We start from the raw sequence: 16,291 nt of genomic DNA, 5'->3' as shown, positions 1-16,291 counted from the left end.
AATGGAACAGCTTACCAGTCTGTGAAAATCATTGCTCACTTGTGAAGTACCTGCAAAAGATTTCTATCCTAAGTAGCTGTTATGAAGAACCACCACTACTGCAAATATTGTGTCTGAGTCCCAGCTGCTGTTGTGAATGAATTGAACTGTGAGATTGAAGTTTACTAATACCTTGGCATGGCAGAATTTGCACATTAGTTTTTAAACTGTGGAAAACTAGAATTCTATTCTAGAACTGACAGGCTGTAATATGGAGACTTAAATCAGATTCTGTTTACACCTTGTTACCTCATGCTTACATCTTGAATGTTGAAGTTAAGTTTAACACTTACTAAGTGTTCATACAGCAAGTCATGTTGGGAGCCAAGAATTCTAGGTTATTTCTTAAAATCATTTATATAGTCTAGCAGCAACATCAACATCCATTTCCAAAACTGCAGATTGTACTTCAGTTGAAACCTTTAACCCAAAATTAGATGAAGCAAATAGTCCCAGTCTAAGAGTCTGAGCTCCAAAGCCAATTAACTGATAGCAGAAGCATCCTGAACAGTTCAAGGAAGTTTGCATAGCATAGGAAACACGTCAAGACTTTATCCACAACTGTTGTTTTACTCTTTACTGGATCTCCAAATCTAGCTAGACTTATACTGACTTCCTCCAGTACTTAAGAGGATTTAAGTTGGAGCTAGATCTGTAGAACAGAGGCTGGATTGTTCAGTATCATTGAATATTGCTTAAAGGGGATAGTAACAGCTAGGAATGAGGTGGAACATAAGTGAGCTGTAGTGTTACTTTTTTCCTAGTGACTTCTGTGAGTCTTTGTTAAGTGGCACTCCGCACACCTCAGCCACTGTACCACCTTTAATCTGCATCCCTGTTCTTTCAGAGATTTACATCTGTCTTCACAATTATGGAGTTGGATGCCCATAAAACACCTCAATACTGTGCTCAGTAATACTTCCCTGTTAATGCTTCATTTATAAATGCTTTGTGTACAAAGTCATTCAGTCTTTAATAGCTTTAATGGCAATCATCCATACACTTCTAAATTCCAGCCCCGTATTTTCAGCATAGGTAAGGAGGACAAGCTTTATTTAGGTATCCTGCATTCCTTCAATGATTAAACTGCAGTGCAGAGTCAACAACATCATTTCTCCATACTGTATGTAATTATATGCAGCTTGGGTAAAGAGTATTACTGTTTTATAAACATTGGCTTTTTAGTTTCAGAATTACTATGCTAATACTAACTATTGTCTCTACCTTGCTGATGTCCTCCAATCACAAGCTAGTAATAATTTCCAGCCAGCAACACACACAAATGCAGAAAAATCATTTTCTTGGTTAAAAAAAGTCTGACTGTAATTGCTACTAGGTTTTAGGTAGAGAAGACTATTGAATCCAAGATGTTGGGTATTTTAAACTGGAAAAAATGTTTAACAGTGCATTTTTTGTACAGAACTTTCATTTTTATTGCTGTTGCATCAAGTTGGAGCTTTCAATGGAAAAAAACATACTTCTGTTTACAATAAATCACAGGCCTCTCTTTCTCTTTCAAGAGCAGTACTTACCGTTTATCAGTATCTTAAAGCAAAACATTCCTCCATGTAGCCTACTTCACTCAGTAAGTCCACTGGGAAACAAAGAAATAAGTGCCTAGAAAACTGAGATGTGGGGAAAAAAAAACAAGGGATGAGGCAAGTCAAGGCCCCTGTAACCACACACGTAAAGTGAATTCCATGTAACCACTAAATAATGGGGAGTATTTTGCTTAGGACAGTACCTGTTCAGTAACAGCCAGAGCTTGGAGGTGAGCAGGGGGAAGTGACTGAAAGAAGCTTAAATACAGGAATACTAACTGTAGCTGAGACATCAGTTAGACAAGTCACAGTCAGCAGAGCATTGCCATGTGTTCCTGAAAGCCTCAGGCTGCATTTGGGCAGAGGCTTTAGAACCTACTGTCACTACTCCTGCTTTTTTCTTAAGCTACCTACAGATTTTCCCAGAACATTAAGCATGCTGAAAGAAGAAAGGTGAAAGATAGGTGAAGCCCTGCAAAAGTGTAACATCTGTTTGAATTACAAGTAGCAAGTTGTTCTATCTAGTCTTTGAAACTAGTCATGCTACAAGTTAATCAGATTTATTTCCCCATCCTCTGGGAATAATTCTTAAGACAGGAGATCACCACCTCTTTCTTCCTCTGGGGGTGTGTCTGTGTATGTGTGTGACAACACACCCTTAAGACTACATAGTATCTGGATCAGAAAAACTACTCTACCTCTTTAAAAGATACATTAATAAGCCAGTCTTACACAGTTGCTTACTCAATAAATTTATTGCCACTTTTTCCAAGGCTTCATAGAAAATCGTGGAAGTTGTCTTAACTATCAGCTGCACGCTCCTGGGCCCTGAGAAAGCTTGCCTTCTTCTGAGCAACACGGTCTTTCTTCTGGGCAAGAGACATCTTGGGACAGTTCCATCTGCAATGTAAGCACAGTATATGATAGATCCAAAGAAATAAGCAGAAAAGCAGTCAAGAAAGCTGCAGTGCATCAGAACTGTTCTGAAGAGTGTTATTTATGCTTCAGCATATTCCCACTTCACACTTTATTTCCTCATCATGCTTTAAGGCTGTTGTTAGGGCACCACAAAAAGGCAGGGTTAGACTGCAGCAGTTAAATTTCTCCAGAGCAGCTCAGTACTCTTCTGTGTCAACAGTATCCATCCCTTTGCAATCTGTGTACCTGTGTTTCTTTACTCCCAGTCCCGTAAAAACTTAGTGAGCCTGTCCTCCTGAAGAGAACCACCTTTCCCACTGAAAATATTAAGACTTCAAGATACATGTTAAAAGAGTTCCAGCTCTTCAGGCCACAAGTATGCCTCACTTCATCTGATTTAGGGCTCTTAAAAAATCAAATTTAGATCCCTAGTGTTAAATCCTCATGAAGTTAGACAGACATGCTTGTATCTTAATCTGATCTAAACCACATGTGAGTTTTGATGCAACAGAACTCAAGTAACAGACAAGTCCCATTTGTGCTCAAGAGGACGAGAGCTTTACCTCTTTTTCTTGACTTCTCTCTTGGGTTTCTTTTCATGGACTGGATTATCCCGTATAGCAGCATGGGCTTTTTTATACATTTCTTCCATCTGGAAAACAAATATAAACTGTTACATTCTCCACTTGTAGCATCACACAAAAAAAGAATCCATAATACCCTTACCTGAGCATGCAATAGGAACAAGTTTCATCACAATACAGCTTAAAATACCTGTCTTCATACACAAGATCACTGTCACAGCATAGTGAAATTCCTACTATCATCTTAACACAACTGAGATATCCAAACCCACAACTTAAGACACAGCAAGTAATTTCATCCTTATTTTTCATCCTTAGGGACCAAGGTCACCAGAGTTACTATAGACTTCTTACAAGTCTCAAATACAGGCTTGCATCTTGCAGTTAACATTTTCTCCTCTGTGCTGTAGCTTCCCTAAAGAGGCAGTCTAGAACGTTATTCCATGTCCGCTAAGAATGCTTCACATTTACTTATGAAGCCAAAATTATTCAACACTAACTGTGTTAGCAACATGCCACCTCACCACTTCTGAGACCCGACCGTATACATGACAAAGCTGCTCAGTAAAAGCGAAAGAGGTTGTGAAAGCAGCAGAGTAACAAGTCTTGCAAGAACCACCACAGACACTGCACCATCCCCAAGGATGCAGTACCAGAAATACATTAGCACAGGCAATATCCAAACAGCCATTTCAGACAGCTCACTTAAGTCATTTTATGTGAGATGGTGTAATCCTTTTAACATGTAAAACAAGAGAAAGGAAGTGACCTGTCTAGTGACATAAACCAATAGCAGGAAGTACCAGAGGATCCCCATCTGTCTGCACCTCCATTCCACAGGTGACTGGGGCTCTGTAATTGCACCAATTTGAAGAGCCCCTTTGCTGGTGGTTAATTAAGACCACTGGACTCCAGCTGTGAGAAGTTTTCCAACATACAAAGACTAGCTGTCTAGCTGTTGGCACTGCAATACAAGCTATGAATAGCATTTGCTAAGTAAAACAGATGAAGTTGGCATTTACAATATAATACTTATTTTTAGAAAAGACAAAAACTTACAAAAAATTAGGAATTAGTTAAGCATACAAGAAAAAAGCCACCCCAAACCACCACCAAAACCTCACAGCTATAACAGGGTAAAGAATGAAGTTAAGTTCTCCATAGCCTTAAAACATGGACATGAGAATGTTTGTTTCAAGCTTCAGAACTAATTGGTGAAACCATGCAAGAAGATCACAGGTAGCAAGACAAGCCAGCTGGGAGGACTTTTTAACACTTGTAATCTTTCAAGTTTTGTATAAAATGCTCTAGTTCAAGTAAGACATATGACACGCTCTGTAGTTTCATGGGATGCTGGCTTGGGCTATTCCGTATTCCCTTGAGAACTAGAATTACCTACAGGGTCACACAAATCCTAACCGAATTTGATCTGGAGCACATCCTCACAGCTACAGAATTGACAGGCTGTGGTGCAAGGTTAGGAATCAGTGGGCAGCATGTGTAGAAACTTCAAGTTAATTTCTACATTGGGGGGGGGGGGAAGAAAGAAGTCATCTGTCCTAGAACGTAGTCCTGTAATCTTAGATTTATAGGCAGAACATTAAGCTTCACAGCAGGAAAAAAGGTTCTACAGTATAACAGAGCCCTCAATGAAGGAGAAAATGCTTTCTTTGCATGGGTAACATGCAACACAAATCGCATTTTTTTACGTATCAAGCTTATCTGCATTACAAGAGAAGGCCCTATGCAAGACTTAGCAGCATCTCTATTAAGGCACAAGAGCCGACCAGTTAAACCTTACCCCATCAGGTGTTACGTTGTTCTTTATGTATTGGGAGAACTGTTTCTTGTAGGCATCTTCATCCTCCTCCATCAGGTAACGCATATAATCTGCAACATTCTGGCCCATGATGTGCTTGCGGTGAACCTCTGCATTGAACTCTTTGCTTTCCGAGTCGTAGCCAGGGAAACGCTTGGTACTGGGAAAGAGCAGTTAAGAGTCAGACTAGATATTGCCAAATCCTCTAATTCAGAGGCTAGGTTACACACAGAGAAGACTGAAACATCAGATTCTCTTGCAGGTATCTGAGGGATACAACCCTCTAATTAAAAACTAAGCAACAGAGAAAATCAAGAAATAGAAGTTTTAAGTTCATCTCAGCTGCCATCAGTCCCGTCTTGAAACAGTGCAGTACATCATAGGCACACCATGGACCAAGTACAGTGTGTTCAGTCACTGGGAGTATCATCATGTAGCAGCCAAGTCAGAGAAAATGGAGAAACAGTCAGGAATGACTAGGACAGCATGGAAGAGGGTAGGAAAATACACAACAGAGCCCAGATTGCCCCCTCCCTTCCCCGCTGGTAGCAGGAAGCAGCAGTCAACTCAGACTGCTGTCAGGTAACACTGGCAAAACTGTTGATTCAGTCAGTCATGCACAGCCTATGCCAGAAGTCACCAAAACTTCCACCTGGAAATTTCAAGCACAGATGGACTGTTCAAACCCGCTGCTGTACTGACAACTGTAGCAGAAGCCCATGGTCTTGTACCTGGTATGTACAGCTTTTCACAGTCAAATTCATACACACTATTTGCTACAGACCTAAACCATCACAATAAGTAAAGGGCATTTACTGAAGTGCATCCATTTTTAAGAGCAGCAAGATGGGTCTTGAGTTTTTTTTAAAAAAAGTTAATAGCGCCTCTTGATAGTGACAAGATTCCCAGCAGCACTATTGCAGTTGCACTTGTGGATTAAAAAGATACAAATGAACCGGGCAAATAAACCCCCAACCTCAAAACATAGGCTGTATTATTGTTACCAGGTCATAACAAAACTACTTCAACATAAAGTGACAGTATAAACACACTGTCACACACAGAAGCATCTCAGGTCAACTCTAAAGGAATTCTTCTGAACAAGACTAGGTTACCTGTGAGGGATTGACAGGCCACCATCCACTGCACCCTTCAGTGCACCAAAGACTTTGTTTCCAGTGGTAGTTCTGGCAAGACCTGCATCCAGGTAGCATGTGAAAGCACCAGGCTTTCCATCCATGCTTTCCACATTGTATTCATCACCAGTCACTTCAACTTGGCCTTCATAGATCTTATCAAGGCCAAATTTATTCAGCAGCTGTGGGGAAAGGAAAAAAGGCACTTCTGAAATAGTTTTCATTTATTGACAAAATAATCACCCCCACCTTTGCCATAGACTCTTCAGCTTTAGCAAGTCTCTTCACAAAAATACATACCCCTCGGTATTAACAAAGCTTTTAACAGCCACCAGGGTAAGCATGCCTGTTAAGTTTCAACCTCTTGTTCCAACAGGTATACCAGTGAACTTCAGACTTACTCATGAGCTCATATGGGAAATGGACGGATGCTGTTTACATGTTTCCAACTCTTAAAGGTACTTCTCTTACATTTTTATCCCGACTCCCTCCCTCCACCAAATTAAGTGCCAAGACATAAAAATGGGCTGCTGGAGTTGAAACCACAGTGTCATACTTCTCACTGCGCTCTGACAGTCACAAGAGGCCGAGGTAAAGAGCAAAATTTACTATTTATGGAAGCCCACAGAGCCAGGTATTTTAACGACACACCATGTAAGAAAGCAGGCTTTCCCTTTTGCAACAAAACCACAAGGGAAGAGCAGCAGCTTCCAGACAATCTGAGAGGTACCTACCCTGCGTGCCAACAGCAGACCTGTGCAGTATGCTGCTGCGTAATTGGTCAGGCCAACCTTCACACCGTATTTTGGCAGCTCATGGGCATAAGCAGCACAGACGATCATGTCACCTTCAATTCTGGCATAGGCAATCTGACAACATAATTGTTAGTGTTCTGACAGTAATTCTGGGCTGAATTGATTGCTTCTTTGACATCCACTTAAGCCAGCAGGAATTCTGTCAAGAAGTGTCCTGCAAACTGCCAAACTTTGCACACAAGCTCAAAAGGTTGTGGTTTGACAATTAACCCATCAAATACAGATGCAAAAAAGTTCAAATCTGTATTAGGACAGAGAAAGTGTTCGTTAGCAACAGCTGTTCTTTACCTCTCCACATTCATGAAGAGGCCAGGAAACTGGCTACAAAAGCAGCCTTTCAAAGAATCGTTGTACACATGGATCGATCCTGTCCCTCTTCCTGCTCCTCGTTCTCATACAGCACAGTACATGACCCACCTCGGAAAATCGCAAAAGCACCGGATACCGTGTCTGCCATAACACTGTTACCAGCCTTATGGAACCATTACAAGTCTGAGATGTTCACAGACTCATGGGTCTCCCCTGAAACAGCAGTGCTACCAGCTGTATTGTTCCCATCACTCACAGAACCTTCTCGTTTCCCACACCTCCCTTCTACATCCAGAAGTTGCACCCTCCTGGCACGATTCCCCCATACAGAAAGGCACCCTCAGTCAGATGTGAGCACCTGCCACCACTGACACTTGATTTCCATTTCCAAGATAAAGCCATCCCACCAAAGCCATGTAGTTTTGTCTGAACTGGCTGTAAAAACAGCACTCTCCACTGTTCTCAACAGACAACTATTCTGTCAAGAAGGAAGTGTCAAACTTTTCTAGCAGCTTTTTTGGTGTAACATCACATATACACAATAGAACAAACAGGTCTAAGTTTTTAACTGCAGAATCAGTCAAAAGATCCTGAAAATGAAACAAAGTGAAGCACTGTGCATCACACAACTGCATAGTTGACACGCACGGGAAAACGCCTGGTGTTCGTATTCACCCATCTCCAATCTCACAGCAAAGCCATGATAAGGCCTCGCTGCTTTGTGATCCTCCACACAGCATCACAGGAGAAAAAAACCCACAGAACCTCTCAAAAGAGTTTCAGATACAGTATGGCAGCCAATGCAAGCTGGCAAGTCACAGTCAGCTCTGCTGTCTTCAGCCAAGTAAGGTCCCCTATTCAAAGCACTTCAGATACAGCAGGGAAGAAAAAAAAAAAGACAGACAGGTATCTCTGCTCTCCCTACAATCTTCTACTTCTCCCAGCATCATTACAGCAGTACAGTCCTGCATTACAAACAACCTTGCTGCAGAACGCTGACACTAGTAAAACACGTCTATGAGGAATATGTCTTCTTACTGAAGTTGTGCCAGTGTTAACAAAGACTGTTTTCCTCTAAGAAACTTCTACAATACAAATCCTGCTCAAATCAAGCCTCAGACCCAGCTGCTTCAACCACCCCCTTCTGTTAGCTTCGCTCTGGGGAGGCTGGTGGGCAAGTGGCAAGTGCCACAGACCTTACCTGGCAAATGATATCTCTGTTGGTAACACGCACAATCATCCTGTATTTAGGGGTGTTGTACTTGTTTTTATCTTGGATCACCAAACGTTTACGGGCATAATAATCAGTTTTTCCCTCTGAAAAACAAGTTACAATGTGTAAAAATGTTAAAAAAAACCCCAAACAAGTAGGCATATCCATAACCAGTATTTATTTAATTATATACTACAGGAAGTTAAACAATACCTCTCCTTCTCCTGAATTTCACTTGGTATCTCTTGAAGTACGCCTTATTCTTGACAACTTTCACAAACCCCTTAAATAAGAAGGATAACTAGAGGTTAGTGAGATTCAGCTACATAAGCCAGGACCACTCTAACTAAATGAAACCTGCTGTGAATACCGCTGCCGTGAATCAGGCACACCACGCGAACGTACACGTTTAGCTACAAAAGCATCAGCAAAATAAAACAGGCAAACCCCACCCAACGCTGCCCTTCCCCGCCGGAGCCAAGGCACACCTCTCCCTGCAGCCCCACCGTTCCAGGAGAAAACCAGGAATCGCGCGTGTTGAGCAGAAGCCTGCTCGCACGGACCCCAGCCCTACCCGCTCCCTGCCGCTTCCCGGGGCAGCTGCCTCTCTGGCGACCTGTGTCGCGCAGCCGGCGCCCTGCGGCCCCCGCCGTTCCGCCACGGGAAGCGGCTCTGCCGATACCGCGACGGGACAGACATTCCGCCAGCACCTGCCAGCGTTTCGGACTCACTCCCCGACCCTCCGGGCAGGCGCCGGCAGCCACTGGGCACCGAGGGCTCCGCAAGACCCGGCCCCACCGTCCCTCGCCAGTTCCTCCCTACGCCGTCCCCGCCGCCACGCGCCTGCGGCCCGGGCCTGCCGCAGCCTGTCGCCGCACCGGCCCAGTAAAACCACTGTCCAAGGCGGCAGCGGGGCCGGGACAGACCGTGCCGGGCCCCGCCGGAGCCCCGCCGAGCCGCCCTGCAGCACGGCCCCGGCACTAATGGCAGCCATTGCCACGCTGGAGCCGCCACAGCCGGCCCCGGGCCCGGGCCAATCGGGCTCCATCCGGGCCGGCGGAGTCGCGCAGCGGGCGCCGAGCGGCCTGCAGAGCTGCCCCCCACCACGCGGGTCCCGCGGGGGCCGATACTGACCATCGTGCCAGGTACTGTCCGGTCTAGGCCTAGGCCGGGGCCCGCTCCGCACGACAACTGCGCTCCGCAGCAGGGGGAAAAAGGCCGCACCCACTGCGCAGCCGCAGGTCCTCGCCTGCCCGGCGAGGCGGGGCGCCGCCGACAGACCTGTCCCCGGCGCTTAGTCGTTCTGCCCCCTGCCGGCCCGGAGGAGCGCCCGCACGGCACGGCGCGGCCCAGCCTGGGGAAGGGGCTCGGGCGTTGCCGCCCCGCCGCGGGCTGCCTTCCTCCTGCCGGCGCGGCTCGGGCGGCCCGGCCTTGCTCGGGACGGTTGAGGGAAACGCAGTTCTAGAGCAAACAGCGCTGCGGCAAGCTAACGCCTCCACGTAACGTGTCATGGCCTCCGGGTCGCGCTGCATCCGCTGCTCCAGCGGCCTCTGGCAGGGACTGTGGCAGCGGAGGGATGCTCACAACAGGACAGCCACTGGGTCGGGGCTGGAACGCCACCAGGCATGGGCATGGCACGGGGCTTTAATTCCCTTCGTTTTCTAGGGAAAATTCGCATGGGGGAACAGTAACTAAAACATTAAGCCAACCAAACCCAAATCGCCTGCTGCTCCTGATGCTGGGGGCAAGTAACATCGGGTGGAATAAGGCAGGAAGGTGCACTCGCACGTGCACACACCCCGGCACAAACAGGTCAAGTGGCACTGGATTTCTTGACGTCAGAGTGCCCAAAACCAGCATCTGTCTTCCCAACACATTTGTCTGCTTACCCTCATTTGCTTTACTGAAAAAAAACCCATCATACATAAACCAGTATTTTTAAAAGTTACTAACTTTATACAAATAACCACAAGACAATAAAAGAAACAATAAACATTTCTGACCTCAGGCAAGTGCCAGCACAGTTCCTAACGGGAGGTACCTGGTAACTTCAGAATTTATTTAACAAACCAAGTCTGAATCCTAAAAGTTTGGAATCGTGCGTACCTTCCATTTCTACACGATGCAACAAGGGGAGGGCAGTGTCTTTGCTACTCTCTAGCATATAAACGCACGCTCACCAATGAGGGGCTGCTGGCAACTGCTGGGCAATTACCTTGGCAAGAAACACCTCACAGTCAGTAGCATTGTAAGTAAGGCTCTGTTAGCCTTGCTGTTAAACAGGAAGAAAATAAAACTCATTTCTTGTTCTTCTTTGTAAGAAGACTTTTTGCTCCTAAAATAGCTTCCCATCCCAAAAAGTAGCTCGTTATCCCACCACACCTCCACCTGTTTTCTTACCCTACAGAAGAGGGAGGATCCAGCCCCAGTGATTAGCCCCACCCCTGAATCACCTACAAATTCAGGGCAAATCTATTCTACTAACTTTAGTAATGATGTTTCCGAAAAGGGTGACTGTTGTTCGTAGAAGCACTGGAGTTAAGGTAAAAGCTGACATTTTCAATGCTTTAATAAAGTACATTTTACTCATAGCATTCCTTGTCAAGTAGAAAGTATGTTTGCATTTGATGGTGTTTATTAATTCCTGTTGGGCTGTGTGCATTGTTTTTACTTCGGGGCTGTTCTGGAGAGCAAAGTATTATGTAGTACTTTCATAGCAGCATCTTGAGTTTGGAAGTCTCTTAGACTGATGAAGCTGCTTCTGTAAGTAGGGGTCTCTCTTTCCATTCATTTGCAGGTGGCTGAGGCTGTTTGTGGTGTCTGGGCTTACCTGTGTGGCCCTCTAGCAACTATACTTTTTCTGCCGTCGTTTGCAACAGCTGGTAGCTGTACAGAAGTGAGAAAGCTATGCTGGAGGCCTATCTACAGTCTCTTGTTGCTGTTACTGATTGGCTGGGGGTTTAGCATATTCTTTATGTGTGTCTGGCTGTGAAGCACTATGTAGTGTATGTGTCCTGCTAATGTTGGGTTTATTTTTTCTTCAAGTTTTTATTAGAATCCCTACAAACGAAAACTTTGGTGTAGTTCAGCCTAGGAGTCGCTCTGCATTGTGGAAGCAGGAGGGCAAATGGGCTTGTTACTAGATGGGGAGCTGCTCAGGGTAGGCAGTGACTCAGCTGTTTGCGTAACCTAACTGGCACCTGGCTGGAACGTGCCAAACGCTGGTCAGGAAGGGCCTATCTAGCCAGAGGCTGCTCGGCACACCCCGAGAGTGTGTTGCTATATGCAACTCCCTAGGTGTAGATGGCATTATGGAAATCCCCAGGCAGATCTCTGCCGGCACCAAAGAGCCTGTTCTTAACGGCGCAGAGCAGCGCATCCTTGCCTCATGCTGAGGCAATGCTGTTGCTGTAACCACCGAGGGCAGGGCCGGGCAAGGTGGGGGCTCGGCTTTTGACCGCAGAGAGTGTTGCCGTCCGAGCAGCAGTGACATAACGGGGAGACCCCCCCAAGATGGGAGCACACAAGTGGCCCGACGCGCTTGTAAGGGCAGCCGGCAACCGGCTTTCCAGCTGTGAGTAACGGCGCCAAGGCTGAAACGCCCCAGGAAGCGGCCAAGCCGCGGTTTCCCCGCCCGCGGGGCCGGCTGCCCGCAGCACGGCCGGGTCCTCGTTACCGGCGGCCGCCCGCCGCCCCCTGCGCGCCGGGCCTCCCCTCGGCGGGCCGAGGCCCCGGCAGGGCGCGGGCCGGCTCTGTGGGGGCGCGGGGCTGCCCCTCGCGGCGGCGGCGGCTGCGCGCGGAGTGCGCCTGCGCGGGGCGCGGGCAGGGACGTGGCCCGGCTGCCGGGGCCGGCGGAGCACGGCGAGCCGCCGGGGGAGAGGGGGGAGCTCCGGTGAGGCCGGCGGCGGGCTGCGGGGGACGCCCATGTTCGCGCCTCCCTGCCGCGGGCAACACTTCCAAGGTGAGGCGCGGCCGGGCCCGCGCCCCCGCCGCTGAGGGGCCGGGGGCGGCGCGAGGCCGGGCCTAGGCGGGGCGCGGCGACCCTGGTCGCGTCGTCCCGTCCCCTCCCGTCTGGCCGCGGCTGAGGCGACCCCGCCCCGCGGTCACCACTGGCCGCCCGGCGCCGCGACCCTGCCGCCACGGTGGGTGGTGGATTGGGAAAGCGGGCAGGGTCGCGCCGCGGCCGGGCGGGGAAAGCCCTCCCGCCCGTCCTCGGCGAGCCGCGGGGTGGGGGTGCCGGGAGGCCGCGGCGCGGCCGCCGCGGGGAGACGAGCGGGTCGTTGGCAGCTCCGCGGTGGAAGCGCCCTGCGGTGCCGGCCCTGGGTGGCGGCCGGGAGGGGCTGGCGGCCGCGGGCAGTTCGGCGGGTCTGTCTGCAGAGGGTGACTCCTGCCTTGGGTTTGTGGGAGTGACGTTAAACCGGGGACCTGCGGGTCTTTCCTGCTTGGGAAGAGAGGATTTTCAAATGCTGCTTCGGAGATCTCGCTTATCAGTTTCTCCTCCTCCATCGACGCCAACGTCGTTATATAATAAGGGTAAAAAGGCGATGTTCATGCTCTGGCTACTTGTGATGTATTCCAGCTTTAATTCCTAGCATCGTTTTTCTGTCGCTCGCCTGGTTTGAGCTCCTTTCAGAGCAGCGCCAGGGTAAACGCGAGGCTGGCGTACCATTTTGGATTTCCAACCTGAGTGAGCACTAACGCTGGTGCTCTCACAACGCTGTCAGCCTGGGACAGTTTTTTCTGCTTTTCAAGGGTCACATACAAAAGATGTAGAAAGGAGGCAGCCACACAGAGAACTGATGATGTGCATTATGTTTTACTTCTTTCCAGAAGTATTTGCTACTGCATTCCAAGCTCCCCCTTTTTTGTTTCATGTTCCTAAGGGAGAAGGTAACTGGATCTTGTTTGGTTTTTTGGCAGATAGCATTATCTAGTGTTTTGCTGAAATGTGCCTGTTTATTTCTCGTCTTTCAGTGGCAGTTTCTGCTTTAATTATGACTGCACAGCTCTACATTTATACTCATAAAGATGTAAGCTTGATTTTGAAATATGCAGATGTGATTTTTATTTTTTTTTTTTTTTGCAAGTAAGGATCAGGAGAGCGAACAGAGACAGCTGGTGGGCATGGTCAGGAGGAAAGCACTTGGTATTATGAATCAGCATTGCCTGAATTAAATCAATTGATATGAGAGCAGCTGTAGTGATTGTCACTGAAGGTCCACCCAGCCCTACAGTACCTCTAAGGAGCAGATGTTTGGAGAAGAAAGCTTCCTTGGAACAGCCCTGCTTCTCCCCCACATCTCTTCCCAGCTTCCTGCAGGCTGAGGCTTAGGGACTTCCTGAGCCTGGAGCCTTGGGTTTTCTTTTGTTGTTTTTTTTCTCTCTTGCTCTCCATATGTTTGTCTTGTGTGGACGTGTTTGATTGGTTTTGAACAAGTAAGCAGGTTGCAGAGTGGAATGGGTGAAATGGAGTTCATGGAAAGGAAGAGATGGGAGAAAAGGCTTTCCAAGTTTACAAGAAGAGGTGCAGGCAGTCACGTGCAGAAACAATTACTGTCAGCTTGTCCTCTGTGTAGGATTGATGATAAATAGAGACATAATAAAAATGGCAAGAAAAATCCTTTGTTGGTGAATTTTGGAAAACAAAGTTATCATGCTAATATGATTTGCAAGGGGGAAAGCAGCTAATTAGGGATACGTATACTTAATGTTACGTTTACATCATCTTGCTCTTCCTGGTATGTAGAAAGTATAAATTTGTAATGCTTCAGGAAGAGACATAGTAGAATTTAATGCTTTAGGTCTAATTTTAAGTGTCATATGTGTAGATTCAAAGAAAACACTTTTTCTGAGAAGAGAAACAAATCCTGACTTTGAGTGTTATGATCTATATTTTTGTTTGCATACTCTTAATTAACTTTTTTCCCCAAGAACTAATTAAAATAGGTACCATTTAAAAAAAAACAGTAGCAACTCATAGGAGTATGTAACTCTGAACTGTTTAGGTGTATTCTCTGGAGCTCTTGAATGTGTATCACTTAGGGTTGCAGATAGTATGCTGAATTAAAGCCTTGCATCTTCCATATTTGTACCAACCAACACCCTCTGTTGGGAATTCTCAAGCCCTTCAACCTGGGAATGCTGTCTCCCTTTCAGTCTGGCCTTGTCTGCATAGTTGTGTCTGTAGTTGAGGTGCGTCCTTTCCAGCCCCTGGTGATTGGAATAAACGAGCAGTGGGGTTGTAATAGCACAGGGTCTCCTCTTGCTCATCTTACACGCAGTTGTGATGTGGCTTTGGCTCACGTGTGTACACAGGAGCTATATTCTCTCAAGGTAGTAGAAGTGATTAAATGAATTGTTGCTTTTCCTTAATTACACTTAATGTTGTTTAACTTCCTGTGAACTCTGGCAGCTCTTCAGTTAGTTATGGAGTGGTGTTTTGGGTAAGGCTGAGGAAGTGATGAGCCTTCTCTAGGGCTCTGACAGTGAAGGAAGGGATCTTCTTTTGGTCGTGCTGACAGGGATGGTGCTATAGTCTTCATGTTATTGGAGGCTGTGTAACTGTCAACTTTCCTAATTGCTTGTAAAAGTAATCTCTCTGAGTCCTGGTGGGACAGTTACTGTGTAGTTGTGGTTGAAGTGGTTGAGCTTTATTCTGGGCAAAAAGGTGGTGTGGTATGACTGTGGACACAGTAGCTTCCAGCTTGGGAAGCAGCCAAAAGCCACCACCAAGCATCTTCTGTCTGAACAAATGTTACCTGTTTCTGATGGGTTTTGTTACAAAAACATGTCATCTTGACTGATCTGACTTGTTTTGCAAGTAACTTCTGGTTTATTTTTATTTCTGCAGTTTAATCCTTTGGAAAAACCAACCCAAATGCAATGTTTTGGTAACAGGTTGGTATAAAGGCATTCTGTGATGTGGTAAGGTATCCAACTTCTCAAACTCCCCAGTTTTCCCATGGCTGATTCTTAGCATAGCATTAAATACCTGTGCAATGACATCATAACATGTTCTTGATCCTCTGTTTAATTAAAAAAGTGTAATTATATTGTGGTGATACAGAATTCTGACTCACTGTTCTCCTATACTGGAGTAACTATGCTTTTACTTTGGTTTCATCAGACTGGAAGATGAGGCCAGTCTGTCAGTAGTGGATTGTTGTTGCCACAAGTTGACTGCATGCTTGTAACTGAGAGGATATTAGAAGAGCTTGCTGGTACTTTGTTACAGAAGGGTAAAGCTATTGAATGTTGCTTAAAATGGGTGTCAAAACCAGGTAGCTAGCCCAAAATTAACATCATGGACGCATACTAACCACATTGCTGTATAGAGTGGTATTGCATGGAAGTTAGGTTTACATCTCTCATTTTTCAGGTATTGCTTTCATCAGCTCTAGTTCAAACAGTGCACTGCTTTCAAGCACAGTAAAAAAATACCATCTGCTTTGCTCTCTGGAACAGCAGAGGAAAAGAAAACGCTATTCTTGAAGCACAGTAACTTTTTTCCCTTGGAATGCATTAATGGTGAACTTCATGGGTTTGGCTGAAGCCTTAGTAAGCATTTCTCAGCCCTTTGGAGGAATAATTGTCATTTTGTCTTTAGAAAGACTGATCACAAAGGCACATTAAAATTCCATAATAAGAAACAGACTATGATAGAATGAGCTTGGTGTTTTTACATGACCTTGTGTCAAACTGGGGTTAAGTTATCCATGTTTCATTGGTCTTCCTTGCTTTTTTTGAAATAATAAATTTGGCCCTTATTTCCTAGTGAAAGTGTAAAAATCAGTGGTTAACTGATCAGTAAACTGATTTCATTGATGATGAGCAGATATATAACCTCTCTGAGGAGCCGCCTCCCTTGCCTTTAGTCAGCAACTGAAGAGAATTAGTTTCTCTATGTGCTGTGCTGAG

The 16,291-nt window shown here is 46.2% G+C and overlaps 1 protein-coding gene across 1 annotated transcript; it reads right to left on the bottom strand.

The window, feature by feature from the left end:
* Positions 1 to 2,320: 2,320 nt before the first annotated feature.
* On the bottom strand, positions 2,321 to 9,599 carry RPL5 (ribosomal protein L5). The gene is made up of 8 exons (XM_084266040.1): positions 9,509 to 9,599; positions 8,588 to 8,657; positions 8,363 to 8,478; positions 6,772 to 6,906; positions 6,017 to 6,219; positions 4,884 to 5,061; positions 3,062 to 3,150; positions 2,321 to 2,480 (listed from the first exon to the last, which is right to left on the bottom strand). Exons 1-8 carry the CDS (start codon positions 9,509 to 9,511, stop codon positions 2,381 to 2,383), a joined length of 894 nt encoding a protein of 297 aa, XP_084122166.1. The 5' UTR covers positions 9,512 to 9,599; the 3' UTR covers positions 2,321 to 2,380.
* Between the last annotated feature and the right edge of the window lie 6,692 nt (positions 9,600 to 16,291).

This window comes from Gallinula chloropus, assembly GCF_964237585.1.
Source record: "Gallinula chloropus genome assembly, chromosome: 6".
NCBI lineage: Eukaryota > Metazoa > Chordata > Aves > Gruiformes > Rallidae > Gallinula > Gallinula chloropus.
This window is presented reverse-complemented; position numbering and strand designations above follow the sequence as displayed.

Bases quoted from the DNA above. Each gene is read 5' to 3' on its own strand.
- RPL5 (XM_084266040.1), bottom strand. The intron at 5,062-6,016 runs GTAACCTAGTCT...GCTCTTTCCCAG, and splicing joins GGCCTGTCAATCCCTCACAG to TACCAAGCGTTTCCCTGGCT. The intron at 3,151-4,883 runs GTAAGGTTTAAC...TTTGTTTTCCAG, and splicing joins ACAACGTAACACCTGATGGG to ATGGAAGAAATGTATAAAAA.